This window comes from Alligator mississippiensis, chromosome 4, assembly GCF_030867095.1.
Source record: "Alligator mississippiensis isolate rAllMis1 chromosome 4, rAllMis1, whole genome shotgun sequence".
In the NCBI taxonomy this organism is placed as follows: Eukaryota; Metazoa; Chordata; order Crocodylia; family Alligatoridae; genus Alligator; species Alligator mississippiensis.
The window spans coordinates 46,221,554-46,241,903 of NC_081827.1; the positions used below are offsets into that span (position 1 = coordinate 46,221,554).

At 39.7% G+C, this 20,350-nt stretch overlaps 1 protein-coding gene across 5 annotated transcripts in view; it reads left to right on the forward strand.

Moving 5' to 3' along the window:
- Positions 1–20,350, forward strand: part of TSPAN12 (tetraspanin 12) — an 85,663-nt gene that overhangs the window by 44,178 nt on the left and 21,135 nt on the right. For all 5 annotated transcript variants that reach the window (XM_059725941.1, XM_059725942.1, XM_059725940.1 and 2 more), the window contains one exon: positions 20,091–20,165. In XM_059725941.1, the coding sequence (XP_059581924.1) occupies positions 20,091–20,165 (75 nt within the window). The remainder of the gene's footprint in view (positions 1–20,090; positions 20,166–20,350) is intronic.

A 20,350-nucleotide genomic window follows, 5' to 3' on the forward strand; every position in this document is an offset into this window, starting at 1 on the left:
CCTGATAAAACCATAAAATCTTAAAACACAGGCACTAAAAACATGAATTCATTAATATAATTGAATACTTTAAACTTTTTAATTAAAAGCCAGTCATGCTATCATTAGAAAATTTGTACCGTTATAGGCTTTTTGCAGTAAACCATCATCGTGCTAATTTTGTTTTTGAAATTTTACATTGCAGTTAAAATTCTTTAAAGCTTTCAGCTTAATGTGAAATGTACATGTAAACTAAACTGACATGTTTACCCTGCTTAATAGCAACAAAATGTAATCACAAGAAGATATTTATCATTTTCTATTGCCTACATATGGTCAGTTGACAGTGATCTAAACTGTGAAAGCTCCTAGATGGCTGAAAATAAAGTTTGCATTTGTAGAGATATGATATATATAGAACTAAATATAGCAATCTCTGCTTTATATATATATGTACATAAAGGCTAGATACAGACATTCAAAAAGCCCAAGGCAGAATCAATCTAAGGCACATGGCTTTCTGTAAGGGGCATAGTTTAACTCCGTCGCAAACAGAACACACGTTCGTCCTTGAGGGGGATGGCCGGAGGACATTTAGACTGCCTGTCTTGGACCAGGTTCCACCATTTTTAAACCAGTCTGTGTGTACCGAACTTCTGTTCTGCTACAGGTTGAGACCGGTTTCTAATCATTTAAACCAATAAAAGTATAATGTCAGTACCTTGTCAAAATGCTGTGTGGCTCTTTGAAACTCATAGGTTCTGAGGTTTCTTGTAGATCTGGGACTGGCATAGATGTAATTTTTATTTTTTAAATAACAAAGACTTCATGTGCATTAAGAGCAACTATAATAATGTCAATTTTCCTGCTCTGCATCACTGATGACTAAAATCCTACAGTGAAAGTGGATTCTTTAGGTGACAGACTTTTTTTTGCACCTTTCTGAGAATTTCTTCAGAGATTGCCAGCATGTGGGTGAGTATTGCAGTCTAGACTATTTGTCACTAAGCACTGAGACAAGACCATAAAATTTCAGCTTGGCTTGTTTGCTGCTGATGTGATGAAGCAGACATAACTCTTAGCTCCAAAAGTAGTGCAGCTTAACAGCACTAGCTTACAGTGCAAATGTTAATATGAAAAATCTACCTCTTATAGTATAAACTTAGCTTTTAATTAAAAATAAACAGATATAACAAATCTGTTAATCAAGTAAGTCAACTTGTAATTTAAAAGTACAAATACAATCATGTTGCATTGCTTGTTGTCTTCTAGCCAGAGTCTAAAATGTTTGAGAATTAATAAAATTATAGAGTTGTGAATCTCAGTAACAGTGTGAATATAAGAAACAGGCAGAAAGAGAAATGATAATAATATTAATTTAGGGTCAGACTCCTGAGGGATCCAGAGTTGCTTTAATTTTTATTGACATCCTGGGAATTTGGGACATTCTTCCCTTTTCTGGGATTGGTAATCTTGTTTAATATAGGATAAAATGTAATGCATGGTGAAAAGAAATTAATGTTTAATGATTTAGGTTTGAATTTTACTGTTGCCATATTTAGGCAAAAAAACTGCTTACAAAGCATGAGATTTCTCTTTAAAATGCTCCATTTATTACAGTAATAAATTCGTGAAAGGAACATCAATATATTAGGCCATGTGTAATGCTCAAGGGTCTTCCAGGGTTTTCATCTTTCAGACTTACAGGTCATCTTCTAATATAATTGCTCAGGTAAAACAAACAAAAAATTGCTTTCGTATTTCTAACTTAAATGATGATCTTTTATGTCTCTTCCATATAATCTACAGTAATAGGGTTTTTCAAAGGCATAAAGTGCATTTAGATGTCTTTACTTCCATTAGCTTTCTTCTACTGATACTTTGTGCCTAGAAAACTTCCCTCAGATAGGATACACAGTGGAAAAAAAATGTCCTGAATAAATTATAGAGGTTTGTAAATAAAAAAAAAATTGCTTAATGGGCACATTTAATTAAATGCATTTGATTTTTTTATGACACAAGATAATACCATCTTAGATACTATTAAAGGCACAGTGTTTATGTATTATAAAAACACCTTTTTAATTCTTTGACACAAAGAACACAAAAGGGATCTCCATTAGTAAATAATTTCCTATATTATTTTTCAGTGCTGGGAATACATATTCCAGAACAAGGAAGTCTTGCTTTCCTGTTGTCTGTTTTTAAATTTAGATTGTATTTCCTGTTGTTTGGCTAAATTATATTTAACAGTATTATAGGTTACTGATAAGATCATCTTGCAAACAAACACACTTTTTGGTATTGCTATTTTTTTATGACCCTGTTGTCACTAATATGCTAACTGACTTTTGATGATTTGGGGCAATGAATACTGCTGTCCTTATCTGAAGATAACTTCATTCTCCTCACATTATATCATAGCAGAAGTAGACGCGCTGGTTTATTGAAGTTTTGGCTTATCAGCTATTAAAAATTATTATATAGAGTGAAAGGGTGGGTGAGTGGGTTGGGCAGTAGCTGAGGATGTGGAGATTTGGGTTCTGATCTCTACTCTGCTAAGCTTTCTTTGTGACATTGGGCAAGTCACTTAGGACAGATGTACATAGCTACATGAGCAACCTACATCTAAACTGGAATACCTTAGCTAACTAAATGAAGTGTCTTGTCTGAGAGGCAAGGATGTTGTGGGTGGTATTTTTCCCGCCTTGTTTAAGAGGGTGATTTGAGTTGGTCAGATTTGGTTACTGAGGTTACGTATATATAACTCATAACCTCATACATAACCAGCAGGGGTACCCCACCTGGCTGCTGTTCCCCACATTACTAAGGCTGCAGCATCAAACTACTCTGGATTTCCCTTCTGCAGCTTCCACGTACAGCCCTTTCCCCAGGGGGCAAAACAGCATGTGGGAGGCCACAGCTCTGAGTGCCGGTGCAGTGGGGAGAGCCTGTGGCCAGGGAGCTGAGGATGAGGCTAGGTGCCCATGTGCTTGGCGTAGCCAGGGGGCTCCTGCATGGTGTATGACCCAGGGGGCCAGTGTCTCACGCTGCCCCTGCAGCGTATGGCCCCTGCTGGTGCAGGCTGTTAAGCATGCAGCCATTGGCCACTTAGAAGTTGGAGAGCCCTGCCCTGTAGAATCCATAAGGAGACTCAGAGCAATTCAAACAGGGAAAGTTCAACGCCCAGGCTCTGCATATAGAGAATGGTGGGAAGTGGGTGCTCCAAAGGACAACCGAGAAAACCTGAAGATGCCTGGAGGTAGCTAAAAGGAAATACTAAAACCAGTCCTGTGTCTGTGCTCCTTTCCCTAAGTTGGAATGCATGTTAGGCTTCTCCCTTCATTTAGGATCCAGTTACCTTTTGCACAACTTACTGCAGGCTTTGTTTCTGTTTTACTAATCAATGACTGTCAAATTTTAAAATGTACAAATAGTTCAGGGAACAGAACCGAGGACTTGACCGTCCGAGCTACATATCACCTAGCTACAGAGTTGCATTCTCTTTTGCTTTTTCTCTTGCATTCTTGGCTTCCCAGTTTCAACAGTGGGTTGAATGTTGTTCCCACACAGCCTATTATGTAGCCTGGTGGTTAGGGGACTCGGAAGAAGTGGGAGATGCAGATTTGAATTCTTTCAGGCTGAAGAGGACCTGTGACTCATGTCTTCCATGTTCGAATGAGTGCCCCAGGTGTAGATTATTATGCTAAAAGTGGGTCATTGCCACTGCTATTTTTTAATTGAACTTGATGCTTCAGCACTAGTCTGGATTGCAAAATTGTTCTTGAACATGCTCAGAAGCCCAAGTCTTGGGGTATCTTTATATATGCTCCAGGATGGAGGTTAGGGGTCACTTTAATTAGAGCGGCTCTCAGGAGCCACTCTCATTAAAACGCCCATAGTGTCTTGTGTATTCAGTATCCTGCGCTTCAAAGTGGCGGCAGGGGCACTTTAAAGGGCGGGATGCTGAATACACATGACGCTGAGATGGCTGGAGGGTGATAATTAGCATGTTTCAGCAGACTCAGTTGAGTCTGCTCTGATGTGTGCTAATTAGCACATGTTGGAGCAGGTGTCAGGTACGAGTATAGGTGCATTAGAAGCCTAGGTAAATAGGAACCTAGTCTGTTGTAGGTGTCTGTGGAACAATTTGGCCTGGCCTTTAATGTCTCTTTGTGGCTGAAATCTACAGCAGTAAAATGGAAATCATTTCTCCCCTAATGGAGGTCTTCAAGGTCTACTGCAGTAATTGGGTTTATATGAATACTGGGCCATTAACATTATTAGATTTTATTTAAAACATCCTCACTTTTTCTTGAAAACTAAAATTTTCTTTGCATTAATGAATATTAGGGTCAGTGTTTTCAAATGTGTATACTTAAAGTAGATCACCTAAACCTGTATTTAGGGGGTGAATTTCAAAGGTACAAAGGACAGATAGTTTCCCACATCTCTTTGATTGTTAGTTTGACTGTCTATTATGCCTTTGAAAATCTCCCTTTAAAGTTTATTGTGATTTTTTTTTTTTTATATATATAATTGAAGAGAACCCAGTCTTCCCAGTCTTTTAGATTATGCTCAATTTATGGTAATTCAAACCATTGAGTTACCTACCTTATGCATTTTAATTCTAGCTTTATTTCCACATGCTTGTAAATGCATATAGGTGCAATTTGAATGCTCTTTATATCCAAATGTGTTTTTTCATTTTCATTACCCAAAAAAGTGTTCTTGTCTTATATTTTAAATGCAGTCAAGTCCTGCTGTGCTGTTGGATTGAGGCCACACACATTTTGGATTTTTTTAAGGCAAAATTGTTCACATTGCTCTTTTGCAGAAAAAGATGGGCATGCACAAATCATCTGAGAATTGCCCTAAGGCTGTGCTAGTTTCCTGAAAATTCTTATCTTGTTACAACAATAAGAGTAAAGTGTCACTTGACATGGATGGTTAATGAAGATCTTACTAAAAAATATCCTGGTTTTAAATTAAAAAAAAATGTTTTCATTTCAAATTCTGCTTGGTAAGTGAGTTTTTCCCTAATGACAGCATTCAAACAGAACAGGATTAAATATTCTCTGTACTCCTTTTTATTAAAAGGAAAGCTGTGGGAAATATATATTTGATAGTAGATGGGGCAAATCCCCTTACTGAGAACTTTCATCACAAAACTGGCAGGAAAATAAATATTGTTTGGCATATAAATATTGTAAGATCCTCTGTACACAGCCAAAATAACTGTGTGTGATAACGTGGGTTTCACTTAATTACAGCTGAATTGTACAACAGGTTATAATGTGTTTTGCCCTTATCCACACCAGCCAGACCAAGTTGTTTAAATAATTGAATTCAGCCACAAATGACTTTAAGCATTGTTAAACTAAGTTCTGTTGTATAGATGCAATGAAATGTTCTGTAATATTAGCTAAGGTCAAAGGATTTGTATTTCTCAGTAGCATAAGAGAAAATATGTCCATGCTCAGACAAACATGGTCTGAGTTTGAACTAATGTATCATGTTATTTATTTTGGAGCAAGTTCTTTTACATCTATGCACTTCCATTTAAGTCAGTGGGGAAGGGTGTCAAAGAGAATTGTATCTGACTCTTTATTACAGAGCAAGAAGTCTATTTAAGTCCAGGTGTGGGTTTCTGGAAGGAAATCTTGTTTCTCGTAGAATTCTAATTGTGGAAAACTATGGCAATGCTTGTCTCTCTGCAGCAAGTCATTGCTCTTGCCAGCATGAGTTTGTGGCAGAGACAGCTTAGAAATAAGAGTGTTTTTTGTGGCAGCAGGTATTGTTGTGGTTATATGGATATCTGTTGTGACCCAAGTGCAGCATTAACTAAATCGAAGCTGCTCCATTACCTTGTACAAATATTTGGCTTTGGAATTTTGTAATTTACTAACTATAAGAATTTGCTTATTATTAAACAACCAACCAGTGAAAGAGAAAAAATAAACAACTGACGAGATACTTAGCGTGAGGTCTGTAGAGGTTAGACAGGATAGAGACTGGAATACCTCAATTTCTGATCCCATTCCTTTCATCAGCTTGTTTATTAAAATTTACGATGTAGCTGGGGGGAAAAAAGAGCATGCAGTTTTGCGAATGGCTTTTAAAAGGTATACTCTGGACTTTTAAAACCTTAAAATTATTTGTGATTGCTGATGCTTAGTACATTTTGGCTGTAATGATTCTCAAAGCTTATTTGCCTGTCTGTCTTTTGATAAATGGATTGAAGTATTTGTAAGTGCTTAAGTATTTGTAAGTGAACAGTGTTTTAAGAAACTAAAAATGTACTTGAATTTAAATTCATATGACTCTTTAAAATACAGGTTATTTATACTTGGGAGATAGCTATATTGCTTTTAATAGGTTGTGCTTTTTAGTTTTCTTTTTTCTTATACTATTTTTTTTTTTCTTAAATGTTTGCAATTTTTTCAGTATAACCCTCTACTGTCTGTTCTACCAACTTTCTGAAAACCTTTCCTTCTGTACTAGCATTTTCTATATTTGATTTAACCTGAGGGTGAATGTTTTTACAGGGGTGTATAAGCTAATAATGTTCAGCAAGACCTAAGGGAGAATACTTCCACCATGAAAATTTGTCTCTATTCCTCCCAACTATATAGTTCATCCAATAAATGATGCCACCCACAAAAATCATTCCTTCTCTAATAACATTCAGATGTTTTTGTATTAGTGTTAGGCCAAGGAAAGATTGTTTTACTCTTCTGGCCAGTGCATTTCATTCAAGTAAAGGAGTGAACAGTGACAAGCAATATTAACTTGGCCTTTTAACATTGCCTGGCCTCTTCACAGGGCAACATTTCTCTGTGCAGAAGATGGAAATTTCTCAAGGGCTTGCCCAAAATTGGTACGGAGTCCCTCAGGAATTAAGGACCTTTGCCATCTTCCACTTGAATGCAAGGAGCTTTTCTTTAATTTTGTGTGTTTTGTCATAATTGTGCAGCTCTGTGTGTGCATGTGGTTGTGTGTAAAAAACAAACAAACAACAAAAACAAAACAAACAAACCAAAAAAAACCCCAACCCCAAAGCAAAGGACTCAACTGCATGTACTTACCCACTGGGGAGATAATGAGAGAATTAACATGTGAAGGATGTTACGCTACTGGAAGGTGCTTACAGCTGAATGATAAGTATGGCATAAATATATGATATTTTCTCACATACAACATGACACGATGGAAGGATTGTTAACACCTCTGGAGTGAAGAACAGTGAGCTATTATGTTAACTGACTCCTTCAGTTGCCTGAATAATAGTGCAACAGGTGCTGCACTGTATGGCAGGAATCAAATCCCAATCAGAAAATCCATCTTCTCTGTTGAATATACTCACCCCAATCTGGGGGATGATTTGGGGGCCAAAGGTGCATGTTGTCTGCAAGAAAAACATAGTATATAAATTAGCCCTGTATATTTTACTGTGCATAGGATTTCTGGCTCCAAAAACTGTTATTTTCCTAGTAGACTGCTTGCTTAAATGGCAGCAGCAGTAAATCCCAGCGCCTTCATAGAAAATACTCTGCCAGTTTCTGTCTCCAGGTCATGTGTATAACTGGCCAGTACTGTGCCTTCTTTCCTCCCTGCACTTTGCATCTTCCTGGCTCTGGCTCCAGCTCTAGCAGCAGCATCACTGCATATATAGGAGCATAGGCTGGCAGTTCACTGCACTTGAGAAAGATGTCACCTTCTTTAGCTGCTGCTATGTCAGCAGCAAAAAAACCTCCAGCTGCTGCTCCTGTACGTGTGCTGGCGCCACTGCTCTGCCCTTCCCACTGCTGGAGCTGGTACTGGAAGGAGAAAGGAGGGCATGCCTCTGGCTCTATTCTGGTGCTGCCCTGCCCCGCTTAGGCAGTGCCGTAGGCTTCTACCCTGCTTGCCCATCCATTGTTATACTATTACATGTGCCTTTGCTAATCATGGCTGTGGGAAGGAGGGTTGTAGCCATATATTCCCATGGAGAGGCCTGCCCACTAAGCAAACTGTAATTTCTGCTTCAGCTTTCAAATGGTTTAAGGTGTAGCATATTGCAGTAGTCTGATCTAGAGGCAACAAGAACACCAGAAACAGCAGCAAGGTTCTCGCATATGGAAGGAAAGGTTGCAACATTGAGGCCAAATGCAGATGATAGAAAGAAAGAACTCTTCAGGGCTGTGGAGCTGTTAAAATGATAGCCACTGCCAGAAATGAGGCAGAGGTGTTGAAACGTAAGAGCAGCTTCCATCACGCAGGTGGAACTATCCAAAGGCAACTGCATCTTATTCTCTATGGGTAGCTCCTGGTCCAAAACCTAGTGGTTCTGGGATTTCTTGGAAAGTTGAACAAAGGATGTATGGACACTACAATGCTGGCAGGAAATGATATAGATAAATTACACATATAAGAGGAATACTCTAGAACATAATACTCAATTCAGAAAAATACTTCGTAATACTCAATACTCAATTCAGAAAAGAGTGTTTAGTCCCTCCCAGTGGACTCATTTTGACCTTGGGAGTTCAGGGTGTTCAACACCCCATGATATTTCTTCTCTTCACTTAATTATATGGAAAGGTAGGCATTGCTTTTCTGCACAGAACTCTGACTATACGGTACAACTGGAGTAACTCCTGCTTCTCAGTAAAAACGAGTAGTTAACATAGGCAGCTGCATATTCTGGATGGGGTGGGAGATGGGCCATGAGCAGGACAGTCTGTCAGCTGGTAGGAGTGTCCAGAAATCCTCTTGCAAATGATTGGGAACTATCCAAGTGCATGTCCTCTGTTCATACTAATCATCTGCTTCCCTCACCCCTTGCGACTAACAGCTGTCTTGGGAACACTATTACATAGTGCAAGGGCAGAGCCAATGCTACTAGGATCCTGTTACCCAGACTGCTGGAGAGGGGAGAACTGTCCAGCAGCCAGGCAATCAGATGGCTGTGTAGGAAAATGGTTTCTAACTGTAGTAGCAGGGAACATAGTGTGATATAACTACCAACCTAATGAGAGGGTTTGTACATCACAGTGGGCTGCTGACCTGGTTCTGTAACTTGACCGTGGAACAGCATTTAGTTCACTGCCTTTGGGAGCTTTATCTGGAAACAGGGAACAACTGAAGCACTTTTGGGGTATGCTTGGGCAAAATGCCTTTGTATTAGCATTGAATTGAGCTGAAATTTAGGGAAATGATTTTTGTTGTACAATAAAGTGGTTTTGATAAAAAAAGCAGGGAAAGATGTCTGCATAAAAGAATAATTGGCTTCATCATATTGTATTGTCCAAAAAAGAGAGCCTTTTGGTTTTAATATAAATTGTATGAGTTAAGGAAGAGGATTGGTGTGTGTGATTTCCTTAGGACAGGCACTACATTTGCCTATGTCTTGTTAAGTATTTTATACCAATTGTGCAGGGACCTTTGAGTTTGCTTGGAGCCCCATTGCCTTGCAGTAACTGAGCCTTAGCAAATAAATCATAATAATTGTTTGAAAGGTGCATTAGTCTCATTCTGATTCATTGATTATTTTTCTCTAATGGAGAAGTGGTAAAGTAAAAGTTTATATCAGAACAAATTAATGTCTCATAAAAGACTGTGCATGTGACAAGCCTTTTATTTTTCATAATGAATTGTGTTTGTCTCATTTGAAGAGATGCTCTAAAAATGTCAGAGGAATTCATCCAAAAAAGACCTGGAACATGTCTCAAAACTGATATCAAAATTATTCTAATTTTATAATCGGAGATTTCTTTTCTGCACTAAGAAGTAGCGCAAAAGGTTTGTGAAGACCTGGGGAGAACTAGTGGAATCTAGGGACTTTGAAAAGGCCAGAGGTTTTAAGTGATTTGTAGAGTAACAAATGTGTGGTAGAGATTTGTACTGTTTGGGTGAATGAGAAACAGAAATCAAATTACTGGATTTTTCTGTTAATTTTACTGTGACAAGTATTGAATTTGATGGCTTGAGTGGTAGTCAGTAGCTAATGAGCATTAGTGATTTCAGTCTATTTTCTTGTTGACTTGTCCCCTATCTCTCAGCACGTAGTGTCACTAAGCAAATAAAGTGATCTCTTAATGGGAATGACAAATTAACTATTAGTCCCCTTGGTGATGGGTTAAGGTACCGAGTCTGGTGGAAAGTTTGCACTGCAGAAGCAGAGAAACACAGGATTTTGGTTTCCCATGCTTCTAGTGTTACTCACTTTACAAGTACACCAGGTTCCTTTTAAAACATACATCAGGTTTTAAAAACTGGACCTGCAGATCTTTGTAGTAGCCTGTGGTTCATTATTATTATTAGTTCTCCTGTCTAACAAAAGTAGCCATAGCCATCAACTTAAAAAGCAGTGTCTTTTGCTGGACTTCTCAAGTAAAGGGTTTGCTTCCCGTTGGTAATCAAGCATTCTGCTGGTGGTCATATGACATTTCTTAGGGTGCAGACAGATGACTGGAAGGCTTGCTTCTTAAAAGAACGAGGCTGATACTCTCAGACTGTTAACCACAGGGAAATGCTACACATAATGCTCTTAGAATCTTTTGGCACGTGTTTTACATACCATGTCCACCAGTCTTTTAGAGTTTCCCTTAAGGTTTCATTCTGCAGCTGCTTACCCTTGGAATCTCCTCTCGGCCCTTGCCTTCCTTTTTCAGATCTTTCTTGATGCTGCTTCCATGTAGGGCATATTACCCAAAAAGATGTTGTAAGCAAGAGAGCTAGTCTGATAAAGTCAAGCCTGCTGCTTATCTCTTGCAGTTTTTATAACTGGGTTGTGATTTTTCTCAAGCCTGCAAAACAAAACCCACTTCATCTTTTCTTAGGAACAAGAAAACCACTGGGGGAGGAGGGATGGAATTAAAAAAAAAAAATTATGTAAAGAAACTGCTGTTATTTATAACAAAACAGCTCTTTTTCAAATAAGGAGGCATATGTTTTATGCCTCCTTAAATAAAGGAAACGTTTCTCAGTTCTCGCAGATCAGTGCTCTTAATAGTCCACAATACCACCTCTCTATGGTGTCCAGTGACAGTTGACTTTGTTTGCTAGCCACACCCCTGCTTCCAATTACCACTGAATTAACCTGGCTTGTACTCTCTCTCTCTCTCGTTGTGACTGTTCTAGAGTTGTCCTGGTGTAATAAGAAACTGATGCTTTTTATCAGGGGATGTACTGGTTTGCAAGTGCCAGGAGCCAATCAGAGTAACTCAGGGTGGGGGGAAGGGCAGGTGAGATGGGGGGGAGGTCTGTTTCACCAGGGAGGTGGGGGGATCAGGGGGGATAAAAATAGCCCCTAGTCAGGAGGGAGAGAGCCCTCCTATCCTGTCAACCCCCCCTGCAAAGCCACCAGCCCCCTCAATCTGCCTACCCCTTCCCTGCCACTCTAATTTACTTTAATTTGGCTCCTGGGATTAGTGAACACTGGTAAAAATGGCCCTGGGAGTGGTTTCCGGGGTTGGGGGACAGTTTGGTGGCACTGGGGGGTGGAGCTGGTGGGTTTGATGGGATTGGAGAGGCGCTCTGATTTCCTCCCCACACCTACCCCCTAAACACCACTAGCCCACCAGTTCCTCCCCAAGCCCCCTTATCCCATGTGCCCTTCCCCTATCTAATTACTCAGTCATATTGGGTCATTTTTACCCCACTCTGATCCCAGAACTTCTGGCTAAAATGTCTGTACAAAGCCAGTCTAGCACGTGATAAACCAGTATATTTAAAAAGCAGTATGTTATTTAGGTACACACCTTCAATTTTTGTCTTTTATTATTGAGCTAGCCCAAGCTCTAACCCTGAATGTTGACCCTGTTGTCTTTCTCATTTATAGACAAAATCATTTTATGTGAGTTTGGAAGTGCTTCCAGTTTGGTCTGTCTGGCTGGGGTTGGGGGCTAGAGCCCAAGACCTGCTTTCACTTGGTCTACTAACACACCCATTTTATAGTGAGGATACAGGCTAAAATATTTTCATGCTAACAGGCCTCCAGGGATGACTTACTGGGAAAGGATCATGGAGTGGTTCAGCTTACTGCAGAGCAAAATGCTGTAAAATATGTCTCCGTAAGCCTTAGCAATATATAGCAAGGAGCATGGAACTAGAGAAGACACAGAAAATCAAAGCCTTTTTAGTATGGCTGCTTGCACCTGAGTCAATTTAACGGAATGCGTGTGCTGAGGCAGAGGTGCTGATCACCCACTCTGTATAGTGAATACATACCCAAAGTCAGGGGTTCCCAAACTCTGACAGATTGCACAGCACCAACTTAAAATTATGTATCCTTAAGTATCACCAGCAAATTTTTGTCATATAAAGTAATTGTAATAAATCTGTTTATATGTACCACTAATAGGTTGTCTGCGTACCGCTGGTGGTACACATACCAAAGATTAGGAACTACTGCCCTAAGTCATGACAGCCTCTTAAGAGTTCCCATAGGGCTGTGCCTCCTGCCCCAGCCTGAGTCTTAGCGCAAGTCCTGCACCATGATTTATCGGGGTCCTCAGAAGACCATCTTACGGTGTTGTACTAGTGCTGTTAGAATCTCCCCAGCTGAAAATAGTCACACTGTTCCTTTCAGTAAAGGAGACTACCCAATGATGCTTCTCCTTTAATGCTTTAGTTTTCATTCAGACATTGAAATTAGATTGTGATATCTCTATATAAAAGTAGCTTTCAAATATGTTAAGGTCCATGTCAGCAGTGTGGAGTGACAGCTCAAAATAAGAAAAAAACCTCATTAAAATCCATTCAGTTATCACTTTGTTTTCTAAAATCCTAGGTTGTTAGCAACCCTGCCTACTATATGTAGTAATGGAAAAAGTGGTGTATTAGTTGCCAGCATTACCACCTGTTGCCTGAAAAGCATAAACAAATCATGATATTAATTGAGGTGTTCATTACAAGCATCATGCATCCTGCCCAAGACCAGTAGAAAACATTGTAAAGGCACCCAGGGTGTATTCTGTCTTCTCTACATAAAACATTTGATTGTGCTTTGTGTTTCATGTTTTATATTTTTCTGTGGTTGCACACAATTACAGCATAAAAAATCCTATCCAGAAAGTGGTGAGAAAAACATTTTATATTGCAAGATACTTCAGGTGTGACACATTCAACATGACTTACTGGATAAATAGAACAGGAAGAACTGAAACAAACACCTTTAATACAAAATGGCTGAGATGTGGTGTGTAGGACAGTGATTTTTTGCTTGCCATTGTTATCTTGAATTACATTGTATCTGAATGATTACTATGTTTAAGAAAAAAAATCTGTTTCCATAATGTACTCCATACTTGTTGACATCCATTTAGATTAGTAAAAGGAAATAGGGTAGCAAATACCATGTCACATCCCAAATAGTAAGAACTTAGTTTCACAGCTCTATTTTTGCTGTTACACGGAAGCAGAATATTGAAAAAAAGAAGACATTTGGGTGGCTATGGGCATTTTTGTGTTTAAAAAAAAACACATTGGAAAGGTTTGCCTTCCAGTAAGTTTAAACTAACTTTAGTGGTTAACTGTGAGCCTGCATACTGACCATTTTCTGATTGTTGTGCAGTCTCCTCTTCCCACTCATCCCAGCCTCAGATTGGCTCTGTACACTGGAAAGGGGAGCAGGAAGGGGGATCTTCAGAACTCCTGCATTTCATAGATTTCACAGACACTAGGGCTGAAAGGGACCTCGAAGATCAAGTTCAGCTGCCTGCCCCAGGGGCAGGAAGTCAGCTGGGGTCAAAGGATCCCAGCAAGATAAGCATCCAAACACTTCTTGAATGAGTCCAGAGTAGGTGCCTGCACCACTTCTGGAGGGAGTCTATTCCAGGTCTTGGGGGCTCGGACAGTAAAGAAATTTTTCTTTATGTCCAGCCTAAAACAGTCTTGGAAGAGTTTACGACTGTTGGTCCTTGTTTTCCCTTGGGGCACTCTGGTGAACAGATGTTCTCCAAGATCCTGAGCCTGTGCTTTTCCAGACTGAAGAGTCCCATGGCTCTCAGCCTCTCTTCATAGGCCCTATTTTCTTGCCCTCTGATCATGCGCATGGCTCTCCTCTGGACTCTCTCAAGCTTCTCGATATCCTTCTTGAATTGCGGAGTCCAGAATTGGATGCATTACTCCAGCTGTGGCCTCACCAAGGCCGAGTACAGTGGGAGGATAACATCCTGAGATTTGCTTGAAAAGCATCTATGGATGCAAGCCAGAGTATTGTTTCGTTTGCCAGCTGCGACATTGTATTGGTGGCTTATGTTCATCTTGTGGTCAATCATGACTTTCAGCCCTGGTGCTAGCAAGCGTAGCACTGCGGAGCCTATAAGCATGCTGCGGGTTTTTTCTCCCAAGGTGGAGTACCTTACATTTATCAATATTGAACGTCATCAGGTTTATATCCGCTCACATACTAAGCTTATCCAAGTCATCCTGGATCATTAGTCTGTCCTCAGGTGTGGACGTTATGTCCCAAAGTTTAGTGTCATCAGCGAAGTGTGCTTCTGACACCAATGTCCACATCATTGATAAAGATGTTAAAAAGAACCAGTCCAAGGACAGCCTTGGGGGACACCACTGGTTACGGAGCTCCATAATGATTCGCTACCACCTACCAGTACTCCGGGTCTGACCTCCAGAGCCAATTTCCCAGCCATTGGACTGTGGTGAAGCTGAGGCCACAGTTGGTCAGTTTTTCCATGAGGAGGTCATGGGACACCAGATCAGAAGCTTTTTTTAAAGTCCAGATATATGACGTCAATCTCTTCTCCCTTGTCCAGGTGATACATCACCTGGTCATACAAGGAGATGAGATTGGTCAGGCAAAACCTACCCGCAACAAACCCGTGCTGGCTATCCCTCAGGATGTTGCTTTTGGCCAGTTTATCCAGAAGGGTCTCCTTGATAATTTTCTCCAGAATCTTACTGGGGATTGAGGTCAAGCTGAGTGGCTTGTAATTCCCAGGATCTACTTTCCGCCCTTTCTTGAAAATGGGTACTACATTGGCCTTTTTCAGGTCCTTCACCTAAGCACCATGAATTTTCAAATATTTTTGCCAATAGTTGGGCTATGACACCTGCCAACTCCTTGAGTTCTGTAGGGTGTAATCTGTCAGGACCAACTGACTTGAAGGTGTCCAGCCTCTCGAGGTGATCCTTTACTAGATCAACACCGATGCTGGGTATAAATATACCCTCACCCTGGCTGTCCCTTGTCTTGCTAGGCCAGGTGTTCCCATTGGACAAATGAAAGACTGACATGAAGTACCCATTGAGCAGATTGGCCTTTTCTGGAGTGTCGGTTATCGGCAGTCCCGTTTGATGCAGCAGGAGTCCAGTGTTACCCTTGCTTCTTTTCTGACTCCCTACGTATCAGAAAAAGGACTTTTTGTTATCCTTGATGTGTGTAGCCAGATGGAGCTCGGTTGCAGCCTTGGCTTGCCTTATCCGCTCCCTGGAGGTACAGACCAGTGTTGAGCACTCCTTGTTGGTGGTACTTCCAGCCTTCCATCCTTTGTATGTATCTCTTTTGGGGCATAGGAGGTCCTCAAGTTCCCTGCTGAGCCAAGGGGGTTGCTGCACCCTTTTGTTACTGTTCCTCTGAGATGGGATGGCCATCCCTTGTGCTGTCACGATCACTCCCTTGAGGAGCAACCACTCCTCTTGGACTCCTCTGCCTGTCGAGTTGTGGTCCCTTAGGGCCTCAACAATGAACCTCCTGAGCTTGTCAAAGTCAGCTTTCCTGAAGTCAAGGACTTTTCTATTGCTGACTGACTTGCCAGCTTTGCAATGGATAGTAAAGGTGATCAGCTCGTGGTCACTGTCACCCAGCTGCCCATCGATTCTTAGGTCACTGACTAGATCATCCCCTCTGCCCAGTACTAGGTCCAGCAACGCTTTACCTCTCGTCAGCCCATAGACTTCTTGGGCCAGGTAGAGCTCATCCATGCACGTGAGGAAGCTTTGCAACTAATCGGATTTGGGCGAGTGCTCTTCCCATGAGAAGTCCCCAAGTAGTTAAAGTCTCCCATGACAATCATGCACCGAGAGCATTCCCCACATCCTTCCTTCAGTACCCACCCCACCCCTAAGATCAAGGTGCTGGAGGAGCAGATTGTTTAACACAGCAGATCACTTCTTGTAGCTCTGCATTCGGACTGCATGGGGAAGGAGTCACTGCTGTATGAAGAGTCTAACTGCTTCCAGTGCATGCCAGGTATTGTGGAGGTCGTTCAGGGACAGTTTCCTTAGTGGGCTTCTTCAGCTTCCCCTGGCTAGACTGTTCCAACAGTTCATTGGCGAAGTCACAGAAAAAGTAAGTTCTGCTTGTTGGCAGCTTTCACAAAACACTGTATGGGACCTGCATGGTTGAGATCAAACACTGCCCCGTTTCTTGATAACAAATCGGAATACCTGGATTTAATGGTTCATTACTGTAAACAGAGTATTTTCCACCAGCTTTTTTGTTATTCACCTTCTCTTAGGGAAACATTTTAGCTTTTACAAAGTCTGGTGACGGAATCCTTGTGGTGAAACTAGCCCAGAAGCTGGGCTTGGAAGAAGGTCATGAAGAGTTTTCTGGAAATGTCACGCATCTTTAATAGGAAAAAAAAAATGGGTAATGTTTAAGAACCACATAAAAGAGTTCTGAGCATACGTGGTAGTTTAGAGGCCTCTGATTCTTGAGTATTGAATACTCTGTGCTATTGGTTATTGCTATGGAGGATCCTGTTTGCATAAAAACCCCCCAAAATAAATTGGTCATAGCCATGTACTTGAGGGAGCAACACAAGCACTGAAATTGTGGTAACATAAGTGATTTGTGGCAAGGTTTTGAGTGTGCCATGACATTCTCCATCAGTGGAATACAATCTTCTTCCCAGCATACAATCTTCTTTCCAGAATGTAGATTATCACCCCCTGCTACGAGGGAAGAATTAATTAAATCAAATTTTTATAACTGACAAAAGCAAGATTTTGCTCTTGTAGGAAGAAGCATTTATTATTTGGAATTCAGACTCTTCTGGGAATGCGGTTGGAATCCAGAGGCAGGAACTGCAGCCAATAAAAATCTTGTGCTTTGGAAGATTGAAATTATGGGGAATAACTTTAAATAATGTTAGACTTTTGTCACACAGCAAGTATAAGAGCTATTTATTTTGGAACTCATTAAAATCAGGGAGAGTTATAAGATTCTCTTTCAAAAGCTGAGAGAAATTAAGCACATATTTTAATGTGATTGCAGTAGTTAATCAGTGAAGTGTTTAAGAGATAAGGATTTATTCTGCAAGGTCTTGAGGCTTATAGAAACACCTTGAGAGTGCTCAGCATTTCAGAGAATCGGACTGAAATGATTAACACATTTTTGTTGAACTGTTTTATTTCAAGTTGTGGTTAATACAGGAAAATGGTTTAAGTGTTTTTTGTTATTTTTGTTAGCCCTCCAACAGATAATGTTGTTCAGTTATCAACTGCCAAAAGATGGAATGTTTAATGCAAAGATTCTGGAAGGAATAAATTGTTAAAAGCATCTATAAATTCATATTTAATGGTAATGCTTTATTGCTGTGATTTACAGGTACTTATAATATTCCTCACTATGGACTTTAAGGTGTTTCAAGAACATAACTTGCAAGGTCCACACACACAACTTTGGTTGATGTCAGTAGGAGTTTTACAGAGTTGCTTTTCCTGTGGGGTGTGGAAACTTGGAAATGAACAGGCAGTTTTCCTTTGAGAATTAAGTTAATCTATTTTTTCAGTTGCGGTGTTTTTTGACAAATATTCATTTTGTCCTTAAACTTTTTCTCATCAAGTTGCAGATCAGACATCTTTTTATCTTTTCAGAAGCAACTAAAACTCTTCAGAGTAGTTTTCCATGTCATGGGAAAAATCAGTTCTTAAAAAGTATTACCGCACATCCTGGGGATGTATTTTATAGTCTGTGTATTATCTAGAAGCTAATCAGTTTGCTTTCTTTTCTAAAACATGTTTCCTAATTCCTGATGTAAAATATGTCTTAGGTTTTGTCCTCTGTTGGACCCTGAGGTTGCTGATAGTCTGTGTTGGACTTCACAGTGTGCTTATAAAGTTGATGATTTGTTAGGAGGCAATATACGTAGTGCAGCTTTAATGATGATAAAGATGCAATTACTTCTAATAATTAAATAAATCAGTTCTGTTCTGATTTTCTGAGGTCTGTTTTTAGAAGTTCTCTGCACCTGAATTAATGAGCCCAGTTTAAACCTTTTTAATGTCTCTTCCTGTACTTTTGGACCCACATTTGAATCTGTAAGTCTCTTAAAAACACAAACCAGGTTCCCTATAAGACAGACGCTCAAATTTTACCTGTAATTAGTATAAAAAATATTAGGTACACGGTTTATCAATAAATAGGCTCCAAACAATGGGTACAAATTTTGCAGCTATAAACTGTAGATGAAAGAAGGAAGAAAATTAGTCTTAAATCCTAACTCTCAAGTTTATATTTTCCAAGCATTGCCAAGAGTTTTGCTCTCTAATAAATGGAAAAAATGTCTTTAGTTATGCTCACTTTTGTATGCCTTTCTGAATACTTCAATTGCCTTTATTAAAACTTGGATCTCCAGAACATCCAGTTTTTCTTTATAGTCAGTTGATCGTGATTCAAATGTGCTTTCCAAATGAGACCGATCCAGTTAGCATCTATGTTCTTATATTAGTGGCTCACAGTATTCATTATGTGAAGCCCTCTGAATAATGAGGTTGAGATTAAAGTTCTAATTTGCCTTCCTACTTTTTTGTTTATTTGCCTAGCAGGTGCAAAACACCTCTAGAAGTCTGCATGTCCTTGACCATTGTCATTTTTAAATTTTTATTTGTTAGTTTTGTGTCTGCACAGCTGAAAGTTATGACACTGTGCAGAAAGATGAGAAGAAATGCTTATAATCTAGAAGACCAAATACAGACAATGGACAGGGAATGGAATGTAACAAAGGAAGATGAGCAAGTCTGGGTATTTGGCATAGGTTATACTTGTTCTGTAGTGTTTCTGTTTTACGCATTGAGTTAATGTATCTTTGATGAGAAAAAAAACTTGAAGGTGTAATGGAAGGAAAAAGGAGCAGATACTGGTATGAAACAGTCATGGTTGTTTAGGTGGTTGTGCAAAAAAACAGTTGTTTCTAACTCCACCCTGGATCAAAACGGTATATGAGCATGCCCATCAGAAGTTGTGAGTTTAGAGACTTAGCTGGGAATGAAATAAGCTGGGAATGAAAACCATAGGAATTGTCAAGGAATGAGGGAAGTGGTCAGAGCCTTCTGTCATTAATTGTTTGTGACCAAAATAAAGCAAAAGCTCAGGAAGACTGAGTTTAACTTTTGAGGGCAGGGAGGGATTCAGACATCTGCATGGTAGCAAGCACAGAGACAAGAATGGATGGAAGATGTGCCTTTGTTTTAAAGACAAGTAAACTGAACTACCCCTTAGCAGCATTAAAGCAATCTTGCCCTGTGTGCTACTTCATCTTGCAAGTTCATGCCAGTTTACTGATATTGCACACAGATACACTCTACTTTTCATAATTCCCCAAACCAGCTTTTATAAATATTATGTGGGACTAGCAACAGTTAATTAACTTCCTTTTTTATATGTACATTTTAAATATTTTTCCACCCATCCCATATTCATTTTATTAGCTCAATTTGGGTTCATATTGATTACATGAGGAGCACTGGAAAACGAGGATTTTTGGTGTGTATAGGAAACAGAAATATTGGCCTCTGTGGTACTGTTGCAGTGTGAAATGTCACGATAGTCCTGTTTTACGAAGTAACTAGGAAATTAATTCATATCCCCATGGTAACACTTGATATATTTCATATTAAGTCAATGAGGAATAAACCACAACATTTATTTCAATGTGTCACATTATTTCAACATGCTTACAGACAAAAGCTAACTCCAGACTTTGTTTCATGAATCACAACTCCTTAATGCTTTGGTTACAAAAGAAGCATTTTAAGGTTTCACTGTCAGTTTTGTGGGAAAAAAACCCAACATGGTCCTTAAATTAATATGGTAAAAAAGCTATATTATAATTAATTTGAATGTTGATATATAACTACGGCTCTTCTGTGTTTTACAGTACTTTGGAAGTTTGCTTGTGATATTCTGTGTTGAACTGGCCTGTGGTGTTTGGACATATGAACAGGAAGTAACGGTGAGTCAGAAAAGGAGGATACATTCTGAAACAAAAGAAAACAACGATTTTCATTAGTTAGCTGTTCTCTAACTGCTGTACATGCATCTTTGGTCATGGCTTTCTGTCAACCTAGAATTAACTTCTTCAAAAACAACAAAAAAAAGATTATTCTGAGAAAACAACTCTCTCTAAAAAAATGGTTC